The sequence below is a fragment of the Asterias amurensis genome, chromosome 18, assembly GCF_032118995.1.
Source record: "Asterias amurensis chromosome 18, ASM3211899v1".
NCBI classification, from domain to species: Eukaryota; Metazoa; Echinodermata; class Asteroidea; order Forcipulatida; family Asteriidae; genus Asterias; species Asterias amurensis.
Genome location: NC_092665.1, coordinates 14,690,404 through 14,705,180, shown reverse-complemented (window position 1 = coordinate 14,705,180; position 14,777 = coordinate 14,690,404). Strand labels below are relative to the sequence as shown.

At 41.4% G+C, this 14,777-nt stretch overlaps 1 protein-coding gene across 1 annotated transcript in view; it reads left to right on the top strand.

The window, feature by feature from the left end:
• Window positions 1–14,777, top strand: part of LOC139951104 (adipolin-like) — a 50,593-nt gene extending 35,816 nt beyond the window's left edge. Inside the window, exons 2-8 of the mRNA XM_071949934.1 lie at window positions 5,679–5,822; window positions 9,083–9,200; window positions 10,496–10,536; window positions 11,817–11,972; window positions 12,654–12,856; window positions 13,529–13,607; window positions 14,189–14,777. Of these exons, the coding sequence (XP_071806035.1) occupies window positions 5,679–5,822; window positions 9,083–9,200; window positions 10,496–10,536; window positions 11,817–11,972; window positions 12,654–12,856; window positions 13,529–13,607; window positions 14,189–14,287 (840 nt within the window). The 3' untranslated portion in view covers window positions 14,288–14,777. The remainder of the gene's footprint in view (window positions 1–5,678; window positions 5,823–9,082; window positions 9,201–10,495; window positions 10,537–11,816; window positions 11,973–12,653; window positions 12,857–13,528; window positions 13,608–14,188) is intronic.

Genomic DNA, 14,777 nt, shown 5'->3' with positions numbered 1-14,777 from the left:
TCAGTCAACAACAGTTTGTCCCGAGACCCAGTCAAATTGGCTACACATTTCTGAATGAAACCAGTGGCATTTATTACCTCTTTTGGGGTATACAATCTCAACAAACGTCTATAGTCAGAATTATTTCAAACGTCCAAATACGTTCACAATTCGCTGTTACAAACAGCCCAACGGAGAAAACCAGGAGAGCGAAACTCCTTAAAGCTGTTAAGCAGATATTTATCTGCTCAGCAAAACATTGAATCGGGCACCAGCCACATCAATGCAAACTTGACTTTGGCTGGTAACCTGTTTCTGCTAAGCAATACTGTTCTGCGCTTATAAAGCTTTTGTGCTTACAGGCTTGATGCATTATTTGGCTCTGCCGGCATGTGTTTGTGTTTTAATTGCTAAATGAGGTGTAACCAAATCTTTGGAAGTTTTTTATTAGTTTGGAATTCGTCCATTTCACTCAGTGAACATAATTCCGTAAACAATTAGTGGGGCACCAGTCACAACAAATGCCGTCGCGTGTTTGTGTTTTACTTGCTAAATGAGGCATAAGAAGAAATCTTAGGAAGTTTATAAATAAGTTTGGGAATTCACCAGATTGCACTCAGTGAATATAATATTTCTCCGTAAAAAAAAAATGTGTAATCCGGTTTTACAGTTTTGTGGACAGGGCCTCGCCGGGTGTCAGGGCCCGTTTGACGGACAGTTACGTTGGGGATCGACGTGACCTGACTGTGACTCCATGTCAGTCAACCTGTCCGGAATATTTCTTGGGGGCTGTTCACATAGCAGCTATGTATGTGGTTACCCAGAATGAAATAGCCTGGTTGGAACCTTTTTGTAGGGCGAATTTGTGTCTGTCATCCCAAGAATTGGTTGTTTCGGTGGTGGAGGGGGGGGGGGGGGGCATCGGCGTATAGCCTGACTTTAAGGCAATTCCTCAAACTGTCCCCAGTGAGCATACAGTCTCCGAACAAGTAATAGGGTGACTGCCAATATATGGCTAGAGAGTAGAAAGCGCAGGCACGTCAATCCGGATGTCGTTGGTTAAAATCCCGCTTTTGTTCAACCCAAAATCGTAGTCAGTTTCCCTTGTGGTTTATTATCTGAAGATAATATTCCGTGAAGCGTTCTTAGCGGATTCTTTGCGGATTTTATGAAATCTAGATCGGAGAGGGGCGACTGACCATTCCAATAACGGTTGAAGTCAACTATGGAGATCAAAGTTCATGACCCTTCATGACCCCTAATCATTTAAAAACTTTCAAGAGGTCCTAACATCACGAAGCACCTGCCCCCTCCCCCCCCCCCCACAATGCCCCCCCCCCGCCTACGTGAGGGGGATACGAGCCTAACAAGAACTCAAGAGCTAACAAGAACTTCGTGAACTCGGAGCAATGACTTTGCTGTGCTCTATGATGAACCATGGAGGAAGAAAACTAGTTGAACTGAACTGGTGGAACTATTTAAACTTTCAAGAGTTCCTAAAAAAACACGGAGCACCTTGACATTTCACAGGATAATGAGTGCAATATCTTCCCCTCGGGTCTGCCGACAGCGCGCCCCCTGACTCCGTGAGGGGGACCCATCCCTAACAAGAACAGGAAGTAAAAGCTGGCGAGAGGAACCGGTTTAGATGGTGTCGCCACAACGGCTAGTCTCACCGATTACACTACATGTTCTCGTAATTAATAAGCCTTGTACGATTGGCGTACATTGGGGTGGAAAACGAGCAGCAGCGTGAGTAACAGGGGTTTGGTAACGAGCCAATAAATTAAGACTTGACTTTTAAAAATCACACTAAAATGGTGCTTATTTTTGTTATCGAAGGCCATATGGTTGTAGAATGTTGTTTCACCCCTTTCCGCAGGCCTTATTTTTTATTTTTTGAAGGAAAATCCGACATTTGATTAGAGTGTGGTTGGCTTGCTTGGTTGACCTTGTGTTGTTGGTCGAAGGACTCTTGCCCATTCTCTCGTCTGTTTGTTTGTCGCAGATCGCTTTCTCGACTATCTCTCTGTAGTAATAGATGTGGTGTTGTTCTTTGGTTGTATATAAAACCCCTATTGTTCACCGTTGTCGTGTCAAGTGAGAACAACACAGACCAAAGTTCCTCGGTTTTGCATTCAGACTTGAGTACATTCCACACACAGTCACTAGTATAGAATGTAATTTGTGACACTGAGACATTTTCTTTACATTTTGACCTCTGTGCGTACTCCACAATAAGGTCAAACAATGGTAGTGCGCACGTGTGTATACGCACCACACACACATCTCAGCCAATAAAATGTCTTTCGGCTTCGTTGTACGAGGTTGAAAAACCATTCTTCGACCCCGCACGGTATACCGCATATTAAGTATTGCATGCACCACCGTGCAGTTTCGTCGTCGTCCAACGTGTGATTCATGCTAAAACGTGGTGAATTCAAAGCGGGCTGCTTGCGTTAACAGCCTTGGGACAAGGCTACCGATTCCCTTGAATTGCCCCCGTGTGCATCATCACAAGCACATCCTGTTGAACAATCCAGTCGTCATTAGTCTCGGCGCCAGTTTCCCCAGAATTGTCCAACTCATTCAAAACCAAGGGTTGCTTGATGACTCTGCCAAAACAGACTTCTGGCGTTTTTGTTTTTTTACAGATTTTGTAATAACACTCTCAGATGGTGATGATGTTGAAAATGTGTTCTTTGTGAACTTACAAAGTGACAGTACAAGTCACACATTGTAAGACAATGATTGACTTTAAGAGACACGTGGGGTTGAGTTTTAACATCAATTGAATTACTTCACACCCTTGGCATTATAGGGGCAGTGAGTCAATTAATTGTATGTTCCTTCCTCAATGATTAAACCGATCTCAGACTTGTCATACAAGCATTATTAGTAATCTTAAGATTTAAAGTCTGTCAGAGTAAACAACAAGGCCTGCCCTTAGAAACAAAGCTTAAATAGACAGCCACGAAATCTTGCAGTTATCTTTTGTCTCAACAATTTGTGAGTTCAAATTGGGAACGACACGTTTTGACACTATTGACACGGAAAGTGGGTGCGGGAGTCATGTTACATTGGCACCGGTAACCTTTTGTTGTCAACCACAGCCGTCAAAACTGACTTCATGGACTTTCTGCGTGCAATGACGTCACCACGCCGCCATTTTGGATATAAAACTAAGATGCAAGAATGGCAAACGCGCATGTTTGTACGCAAGGCATACTGGGTGGGACAATGAGCAACTTTCTTTTGAGCTCTAGCTGAAGAGGGCGCCCCACCCAAATGTCGTCATGTGCATATTAAAAAGGTCAATTCAAAATATTAGTTGATAAGTTTATAAAACTCAGTGCAGAAGAGCGTTTGTTTCAACTTGGTTATTGTCTAAATTGTGAATCTTTGAACCAAACTGAAAAGCAAACCATCCACACAAGACACCGTTTTCGTTGAGTCAATACTGCTGCCGTTAAATATTATGACATTGACTGATTTATTCAAAATCGACGTTTCGTTAGCAGCATGACGTTTGCAATTTTGTACAAAGATTTTAATCTCGCAGATGAAGTTATCAAGATCGATCTTCATTCTGAGAATACGTTTTGGGAAATCGGCGTGTTCCCTTTCCCATAACACTATTAAATCCCACTACCGGAGACTGTGAGTACTACACCATTAATGGTTTACCCATGGTTTACCGGCCTACCGCAGAGAACGACAGGAAGATTGAGTGGGGGAAAAATTGTCACAGAACTCCCCAGGGGTTAGTGCCTGCAAAAGGTAACACGGAAACACTGACCATTAATTACGCGTATTGCTGCGATAATTGGTGCTACCCTTAATTTGGATCGACACGGGACGTCCGAGTGAGCCACTGTGTCGGGGGGAGACTGCACGGGGTCGTTGGAATCCTCAACCCGGGTATGTTTTGTGTCGGTGGCCGGTTAAAAGTTGACTGATCTCGACTACTAATTGCACGGGTTCGCCACGGTGGGTGCGGTGCGTGATGAAAAGGTGGGGAACTTTGACACTGTTTTGGTGGTTGTTTGTGTCAGTTGTTTTCTCTCTTCAATACGGCGAGAGGTTGTGACACTGTTTGATCGGTCAGAATAATACTCGAAATTACTTTAGTTAAAAGCATGGAGGTTTCTACATCCATGGTTGAAGGTTGAAGGCTGAAGCCGATTTCACGAAACGCTGGGATTAAACCCATCTTGAGTTTAGGACGAGTAACTCGAGTTTAGGACGAGTAACTCGTCATAACTTAGAATGAGTTCAATGTGTCCCAACTTCTAAGAAGACGGAACTTAACTAGTCCTAAAGTCCTGAGATTAATCCTAAGTTAGGACGAGTTTGCTAAAAATTTACGGCAGGCCTGATATTACTTCACATAGGCAACGAAGGCGATTGCCTCCAAGCCCCTGGTCATTTGCCTTTGTGTCCTTGAAAATTTCCAGTAGAAATTTTCAAATTCCTTTGTTCTTTACGAAGAGGACGTCGTTCAGTCCAAAGGTCGCAGGTTCAAGCCCCACTCTAGTAAATAATTTTGTTCAACCAAAAATGTGTTGTTTATAAACCGACAGTTTGCTAATTATTGTTATTGTTAGTTTGCAAGGTTTGAGTATGAAACTTGTAGTTGGCTACTAAACAAAGAAGAGCTTTCATTCTGAGCACTTTTGCCCGAAAGCAAAAAAAAGTATATAGGCCCCGATCAGAATTATTATTTGGTATTGGACATGACCACAAAATACACCTTGAATCTTTGTTGACATCAACATGGCTGCAGGCCAAGGCTGTGGGTTCTCACTTTTTGACCGGTCGCGTGCCGAGCCCGACGGGTCACAAATTGTGTTTAAAATTGTTGCTTAAGGCTCTACATCAAGATTATCGTAATTATTAAAAACGAATTAAAATGGTCGCTAAGTTTAGTGATTTCTCGCCTCTTGCGAAACACGCGGCAAAATCCGGCAACCCCGGAATTATAGGCAGCCGATACCTCAAGAAAGGTGTTGTTCTTAAAACATTTTAGACAGCAATGTTCTGCCTACGGTGCCCATTAAGTGCTTGCCAGCACTTGGCCGCCATAGCCGGCCGGCCCAAAAGACCGTCAAGACTTAATACAACTTGAACACTTGCTATCGGTAACTTCTACAACTTACTGGGTTTTATTTAAATATACAATTCAGGTATTACAGAAGGAACATGATTTTATACTTACTTAATGATAACTTTTTTGCCAGAGAAAGTGCATTTGTATGTTTGTTGTTGCTGTTGTATTTTAAAAGATTTTGTAACGCGTGCCCTCAAGTAAAAGTGATTATGTAAAAAAAAAAAAAAAAAGCTTTCAGACCTGTATGCTTTGTTTTTGTTTCGGCACCGACGCATCGTCTCCTTGGTAAAGGGTACCCTATGAACAAATTGAAAATGTCCACTGTAGCATTTCAAGGGCACCAAGGCATTGGCCGAGGGCATGAAGGCAATCGCCTTCGTTGCCTCCGTGAAGTATCATGCCTGCTTTATACCAACAAAGTGTTACATTCTGTTTTCGAAGTTCGTCTAATTGTTGTGAAGTTTGGAATGGAGGGTTTTCTAAAGTTACCTCATTGTAATTTGGACCATATAATTTCTCATGTCCATTTAAGCTTTGTTTATTTTTCCTTTAAGTGTCCTCATCTGACCTTTTGACCCTTTTTTTGCAGGACATGGAAGAGGGTGGCGCGCGGGTCGATCCCCGGGGAAGCTGGTTGTCTTTCGTCAAGCACTCCTCCAAGTTATCGGAAGGAAGTAAGAAGTGCGAGAAGAAGAAAAAGAAGAAGGAACAGCCAGAGAACTCCAGAAGACTGGTAAGTGAAGAGTCATTTTTTTTAGACAATGTGTCACGGATTATAAAACGATTGTTATTTTTTTTTATAGAGGGTTACAAGCCTCCAGAGTGTTCTTAAGATACTATTAACAAGCTGGACACTATTGGTAATTGTCAAAGACCAGTCTTGAAATCAAATTCGTGGAAAATTTCTTATTTCTCGAAAACTATACTACTTCAGAGGGAGCCGTTTCTTACAAAGTTTTATACCATCAAAAGCTCTCCATTACTCGTTACCAAGTAAGGTTTTATGCTAACAATTATTTTGAGTAGTTACCAATAGTGTCAAGTGCCTTTAAAGACAGTATGGAACATGGCCTATGCGATTTTGTCTGCGTTTTCAACCAAAAGCGGACGCGTTCGAAACAACGTAAAACCCATGCGGACGCGTGTGACGCAACCGTCTACAAACAGGATAAACACATGTCAAATGGCACTCGATCACTCACGCTTAATCATACTCGTGGGGCTTAACACAATAATTTCTCGAAACCTGGTGTGATGCGCAGATCTATCGACAACAAACTCAAGAGCCAAGTGACACTGCTCTTTCCTCCGTGTGTCACTCAATGGCTGACGGGTTGTCAACGTGTCTCAGCGGTACATCCACTTGTTTTGATTAATGATCCTGAGGCTAGACATTGTTTTCTTTGTTTTAAGTGTTTCCTCTTCCGTAAATCCCCCCATCAGTCATCTTGGAAAGCTCTTCTTAAACAATGGATGAGACTTTTTGTTTCTTCGTAAATTACTTTCTGATCAAAGTTCCGGCGGCATAAGTTTGTGATACAAAATGAGAGTTTAAGTAAGGTTTGTATAACAATAATGGTTACGTTTGGCTTATACAACGAGATAGGAGTAGGCCTATATTCTAGACATTGTTTTGAGAACATAACAACTACACAGTTTATTTTATTTTAAATCTCGAAAGGGGGAGTAAGTTTTTAAAGGACGAGTTAATTTTAAAAACTCACCAAACTATGTGGTCAAGTAAGAGGTGACTTTAGGCCACTATAAAGTATTTCGATTGCGGTAAAATACGTAAGTATTGTTACTGTGTAGAGGAGCAAGCTTAAATTGAAAACAAATCTGCTTAGCCAATTTCTTGGCTAGCAAGAAATGACCGGCAGTTGCTGCAAGGGTAACTGTGGTTTCTGAATGTTAACTATTTTTGCTAAGCAATGGTGTTTTTTGTGTGATTGTGACTGTGAGTTGTTTTGCTTACATGCCTTATAAAATTAGGCCCAGTGCCTTTATGTCCGTTCATTTTGACACTAAGCAGACTTCAGACAAACTGGAGTACACCTCGCCTCAATGTCACTCCCATCTTGTTGCAATTTGTCGCTCAGCTATTTTTAAAGCGTAAACGTCTGGACAGAGGTGAGCAAGACTAGGTCAACCTCCCCCGCAAGTTCATCCAGAAAGTTAAAGCCATTATACACTTTCGGTAAACAGTATTGTCCAAGTCCCACACTTCGTGTATCACAACTTGGAAATTTAGGCTCAATCGGACATCGGAGTCGTAAGAAAATAACGGGAAAACCCACTCCTGTTTTCGCGCGTTTCGCCGTGTCATGACATGTGTTTATAACAAATCCGTAATTCTCGTTAACGAGAATTTATATTGTTTTACCGTTTTCTCAAAAAGTAAAGCATTTCATGGACTAATATTTCAAGAGAAGTCTTTCACCATTACCTTCTGTAAACCCTGTAAATTATTTGTAAATCTGTGATCTTTTTTTGTTTTTTCTGTTCCGAAAGGGTCCAATGGCTTTAACCCAACAATCAAAAATGGCTAATTCACAAAATTGCAACTAATACAACGAAAGAGTCCCATTGCGAGCGAGGGGATGAGTGTGCGAAAACGAGTTTGGGCAACGACTGAAAATAGTGTGTTTGGTTGGTTGGTTTGTAAGGGTTTAGGCGGCCATTTTGAAATGTAATGATGGACGGTGGACATCTTGCACTCATGTGTTTGTGTCCTGCTTTGTTTTATTTGCTTGTTTTACTGCACATACTACACAAAATTCTTCACTTATGTGGGATTCAAGATGCGAAAACCTTCCATGAACAATATTTTCCTAAAAATACTTGTGGTCTACGCCCTACTGAGATCTTGGGCCGTCCCGTAGTGTGTCCTTCTCCCGTCTGACCTCTTTTAATGTGTCGGATACTCGGGACCTACTTTCACACCAAAAAACTTCCGCGGGAGACACTGTCGCGTTGATGGACTGGTCTTGCTCTGTAAATAGGGGGCGCTACCTCGTTGGGAAATTCAATTACAACCAATTAAAAGCAGACACACGTGTCCGCTGCGATGTGTGTTGTTTGTATGGTGGGGATATGGCGCAATGGTTAATTTGGGGGCTTTCGCGGCTCTCTGAAGTTGTGGCAGGGCGTTCAGTCCAGTCGTCCACGAGTTCGGGCAATGACTGCAAAGGGTGTGATTGGTTGGTACGGAAGGGCTGAGGCGGCCATTTTGAATTGGAATTCATCACCCAAAGTCGCTTTGGGTTCGGAACAAACTATGCAATTAATTTTAATTAATTGCGTGTTAGTTGTTTTTGACTAATCGGAGTGAATTACTTGCGGTCACTGACATATAACGTTGGTAGTAACATTATTCAAGGCAGGCGGGCACAAGGAACTTTATACCGAAATATTTTTGAATGTCAACTAAAACTAAGCTGCATGGTGCTTCTCTTGTCTCCTGTTGTTTCATACTTTTGACAATAATGGGAGGGGGGCCAGGAGGGATTGAGACTGGCAGGGCTGGGTAGGAATGGAGACGGCGGGGTGCTCAAAGGTCACAATCCCATGTTGTGTTTGTTCAGAAATGGTATGACGCAACATTTCCTCGGGTCAGAATAAAATGTATGTAGTTCATCTACGTACGATTTATCCCGAAAAGCCTGGATGTTTCAATGAAAAACAGAAGATAGATCCTGGAGAATTTCGCTTGCGAGAATAATTGTTTCATTTTGTTGTGAACCCCACCCCTTCTGTCATATCCTGAAAATTCCCAACCCCCACCCTTTCCTATGAGAGTTTACAAATATTTCTTTTTTTGTGTGAATCCATTTTTATTATATGTACTTATCATTATTTCATTGATGAAATGGTCTGGATGTACACTTCGATGACAGTTTTTTATACATCCACATGCTCCTCTTTCCACCAAACTGTGCCATAAAAAATTATGTTCATCAGTGTTGTCAACTTTTATACTTTCCCCCCTCACAGTCGGAGGTAGTACCCACCGGGGCTGTTGGACCCCCTGGTCCCCCAGGCCCACCTGGAACCCCCGGGACTCAAATCACGAAGGAAGAACTTCTGGAGGAGTTCCGTGATCTAATAAAGGGTAAGATTCTTCTTCTTCAAAAAGTTGGCAAGATTATTACAAACAATCAAATCTTTGGTAATTGTCAAAGACCAGTGTTCGCTCTTGGTGTATCTCAACCTGTGAACATTTTGGTCGTCAATGTTGCGAGATAATAATGGAATAAAAAACACCCTTGTCACACGAGGTGTGTGTGTGCTTTCAGATGCTTGATTTCGAGACCTCACGCGTGAGGTCTCGAAATCAATTCAAATATTTTAGTGAGAAATTACTTCTTTCTCGAAAACTACGTTACTTCAGAGGGACCCATTTCTCACAATGTGTTATGCTATCAATAGCTCTCCATTGCTTGTTACCAAGGAAGTTTGTATGCTAACATTTTGTTTGAGTAATTACCAATAGAGTGTCCAGTGCCTTAAAACAAAAAATGACTTGGGTTTGGGTTTTCTTTTCTCGAGAGGTTTGGCTTGACTGTGTTTAGTTTTTAGTAGCAGTGGCGCCAATTTCAACGAGTTCAGAGAGGGTGAGACAACATAGACATATCATAGAGTCGTCCAACATGGCACTTTGATCAATTACATGGTTGGTTTTGTTTCGGAACTCCGAGGGGGGAAATTGGATGCTAATAGAGGAAATCAAAAGAACCATCGGTCTATTCTGTTTTTAATAAAGTGGAGAGAGTTGGTTCGTGTGGGCCCCACTTCAATTATTTATATTGAGCGAATTAGTTCGAGACATCGTGGGCTCATGGAGGAAGGGCTGGTTCGTTTGTTTTTCTTTTTCGAAAGCCTTTTCTAAACATTTTCTTGAGAGACGAAACTTTGATGCAGGTCAAACAGTTTTAGTGTGGGCGTTTGGTGACGCTCGATAAAGCTGTCACAAAATATGACTTCATTTGCTGCAAGAGTTATTACTAAAATCATGAAACAGAAGTAAGGAACATGGTTTGAAAACGAAACGACAACAATCTACTGAACAAATTTGATCAAAATCAGTTTAACTGGAGAGCTGTTCTTGAAGATCCTATCAAAAGTATTTCCTGTGGAAATCTATCCTGCTCCCTACAATAACAACAACACAAAACAAACACTAACACATAAATTTACCAGTAAATAAAAACGTAAACAAACAAAAATGTATAAATAAATAGGTACACCAAAATGATTTGATGTTAGGAATGTTTTTCGGTCAAAATGAAGTTTCGTAAATTCATGACAATTGAAATTTGTACTTTTGAAATTTTGCAATTTGAAATAAGAGGATCTATAGAATGCCCAGTTAAATGTTTTTTTGATTTCTTATTGTTTTTGTCACAGAGGCTGCAGAGAGAAGAGCACAGATTATTATTCATGAGAAAGTGAGTAAAAGACTTTGAACCCTTGCTAAGAGTGAGGGTACTTCTATTGCTATTTAGAGGGCTCAAATCCCTGCCAGGATCTTTTATGAGCTCTTTGACAGACTTTCAGAGTAACTGTTCAAATCCGCACCAGGATCACTATGAACTTTTGAACGTCTTAACCTGTGTTTTTAGATACTTTAGATGGTTCGAATCTTGGCAAGGTTCATGAAGATCTTGTGTAGATGATGCAATTGTTGACATTTGTTTTGGTTTTGTGGATCTTTTGTTTTGTTTGTTTGTTTATTCAATTCAATTGTAGGGGTGTTGGGTGTTTGTTGGTTGGTTGGGTTTTTGTTTGGTTGTTTTTTAAATTGTTGTATGTTTGTTTATTTGTTGAGAGGGGTGGCATCTTCTGCTCGGAAGGCAGTGTCGATATTGTGAAAGTTCAATTTCCTGGTCATGAATGTGGCAAGGTTTGAACATCCATGAACCGTCCATGGTGCGTCTTCGATGATTATGTATGTGAAGAGGTTGAGATTCTCTCCCCAGTCAAGAATCAGACAGTGAAACATTTTAAGTCATCTTGTTTATTAAGGCTGGATGAAATGCTCCTTCCCACTCTTAGCTCAGTGACCTTTAACCCACCCCTCTTGGCTACCTCTTTAGGAAGACGACAGACGTGCATTCTTTCCCTTGTTTTGTCCTCAAAAATCGGAAATCCTGAGGCGGCGGAAAAAAAACATAAGATGGGCTTACCCCCGTGTAAGATTAAACACAGTAAGGCCTCGGCAGCTGTGTAAGCCTTATCACCTGTTGAACTATAGGCCAGAATCTGGATTAGGTTAATCCTATCCCTTAATCTAGGTTTAATCCTCCCTTCACCCCAGGACACGCCCCCTTGAATCCCTAGGAATGCTTTCAAAAGATGGTTGTGTTTGTTTCTTTGTTATGCCCTCAGAGGAATTGACAGTAGGGGTGGGATATTTTCTTCAAACAGAACTGGGCCCAATTTCATAGGAGTCACCTAAGCAGAAAATATTGCTTTAACATTGTCTGCTCTGCAGATATTGGCAGGATACCAGTTACAAATTGTACATGTGATATGATATAGTTAGGCTGGTAACCTTTTTCTGGTATAAGCATAGTGTTGTTGTGCTAAGCTACTTAAATTTAGCTTAATAGTTGTATTCATAATATTATTTCCATTTTCAATTGTTAGCAACTTCCTAAAAAAATCAAGATATTTTGTTGAACTATTCTTTTATCCATTCTTCTTCTGATTACCCTTACTCGCCCAGTGTCCAAGTTGTGTTTCAAACTCATCACAAGTTTGGCTGCCCACAGTGGAGGATGAAGTCCTTATGCCTCATCTGCCAATAGCATTTCACTGCAAGCTCAGAGGTGGTGTGGAGGTACCCAAGAAGAGCCTCATTGAAATGTCCAATTTCCAAACAGTAAGTTTGCCTCTATACTTCTACTTTGGTACTTGGTAAGATCCATAAGCCTGGATGTTATGCTGAGGGATTTCTTGTCCATGAGCGGTGCAGGGATGCATATGTACAATGTAGCTGTTCACATCCAGTAACTGTCACCGGGGTAAATACTGGGAGGTAACCAATCAATTATGTTTAAAAAAATATTTTCCTAAGCAAGCAGAAATTTGCAGGGAATCAGTCAGAAACAATGTATGGATAGTGTTTTGGCTGGTAACCAGTCTGTTCTCAGCAAATTGTTTTTTCTTTCTAAGAGAGTGGCAAGATGTGGAAGTGAACTAAGATAAGATAAGATAAGAACCATCTCTGCAAGGAATTTCAGACCACAATATGAAAATGTAACCGGATTGACGACTTTGGCTTACTGCCATCATGAAATAAATGTTAATTGAATTAAATTGAACGTTATTTTTGCTTTACTCCATAATGACATGTACTTGTGTTATACTTCATAGAAGTATTGAAATAAATGTTGATCTTATTTGAATTAATGGCTACCACTGTAGAACTAAGGGTGTTGCTAAGGGCGTACTTGACTTCAATACATGATGGCCTGGTCGTCTAGCTGAAGCTTTAGCTGCCAATTCAGATCTGTCCATAGTTTCATGATGATCCTCATTTTTTGTTGTTGGTATTTTGCAGCCATTCTCGGATGGTTCCTTTCGGCGGGGAGAGGGTATGGACGTCAAATCGGGGCGATTCACTGCACCTCGTGACGCCATCTACCAGTTCTCGGCTAATCTCCACATCAACCATCCAGTGTCGAACAAGCGCTCCGAAGAGCTGCGGCATAGAGATAACATCAGGCTGCTCATCTGCATCAACTCTCTGTGCCAGCGACACACGTAAGACTGCCTTGGTTGCCTTCAAATGATCAATACAGTACAATTTACACTTTAAGTGCCAAACTCTTAAGGCCGAGTCACACTGCAGCGATAATGAAAACGATAACGATCATGACGCAAAGAGAACGCATTCTATTGGTTGAATTGCTCCACGCAGAATACGCACGCGCTCATTCAACCAATAGAATGCATTCTCTTTGTGTCGTGATCGTTATCGTTTTCAATATCACTGCAGTTTGACTCGGCCTTGACACACAAATGCTCTGAGGTGTATGCTGAAACTCCAACACAGCACAGTTACATGTACTGCTGGTGGTAGAACTCCTGAAATGGATATTACCTCAGATGTTGAACATCTTGAAGGTCTCGAATGTACTGCTCTTGATGTGTTCAGGGAGTTTCTTCCATAATTTTGAGGGCATCGCAGAAAATACTGTAACCAAATGAGTTGTGGGCTCAACTTATCTGAACCCTCACTCCTCTTTGGTGACTGATAAGGGTCCTTCCGCACTCAAACAAAATCTCAGTACAATTCTCATCAGTCCAAAAGAATCAAACAAAAGATGCTGTGGAATCCTGACGGGTTGGGGATGGTGAACACTGCTAAGAATCGGAACATCAGCCCAAGTAAACCAGTGTTTCTTAATTTCTATTTTTGGTCTTGTCTTATAGGTCACTGGAATACATCTCAGGCTTGGAGAGTAACAGTAGAGTCTTCACAATTAATCTCTCCGGCTTGCTGCAACTCGAGGTAAGAGGAAATACTCCAATTTTGTTTCGTGTTTCTTGAAATTCTTTCCTCCATCTACACTTCTTTCAATTTGATCTAATATTACAATCAGTGGAGTCTTCGGGAATCGAACTTAGCGTTGACTTCTGGATCTCACCACCTTAATGAACTTGATTGATGATGCACTGGTTAAAACAAGTTTGTTTGTTTGTTTGTTTGTTTGTTTGTTTGTTTGTTTAGATGATCTTCCCAGGAAGGGAACTCAGCAAACTTCCACAAGGGGATATAAATACCAAGCTGGCAACAGCCAATCCCTCTCATACAAACATTGGTTAATCAAGAAATTGTGATTCAGTAACTAGACAACATTACTTATTCTAGTCATTGTGATATCAGCGGTTAGCTTAGGCCGCGTCTGAAACGGCGACTTCGGCTACAGCTACGTCTATAGATCAGCGCGTCTTCCAGTGTTGAAGAACAGGCGGACGCGCGCGATCTAGCCGTAGCTGTAGCCGAAGTCGCCGTTTCGGACACGGCCTAAGTAGGATTCGAACCCACAACCTTGTATTTGCAATTCAATTTGTTTGTTTATGTCTCTACAGGCCGGTCAGTATGCATCAATCTACATAGATAACAGTTCAGCACAGCGAGTGACTGTTCAAACTGGGTCGGACTTTACCGGCCTCCTGATGGGTGTCTAGATCCACCATTACTTGATGTGTCCAGGGTTCAAATCCTGTCAAGGAATATCCAATTTATAAGTCAACAAGCATCTGGCTGCTGCTATAACTTAATGGCCGGTGAATTACTGATTCGCTGAAAGTTGTTGAAGCCAATTGCGCTGTGGGTCAACCAGCCTTAAACGTCATGTGACAGGAGAGTAGGAATCTGTACGCTATGTACGTGGTTGGACCACAATGCAAATTACGCTTTGTGTTGATATTCTAAAAACTCTTGTATACCGCCCTCTAAGGCTCGACAAGACCAGCGCGTATATATTGACATGGACTAAACAACCCACCACAAATGTAAATAATATGCACTATGATTGGTATTTTAGACAGCAAAAATGTATTTTTTTGAGATATGGCGTACGTCAGGCCCCTGTGGGTGCCTTTTTTGTTCTTATTGGTGGATCGTCTAAACTTTGGTAGGCGCTCAAAATTTCCTGAACATTTGGAATTCATGTAA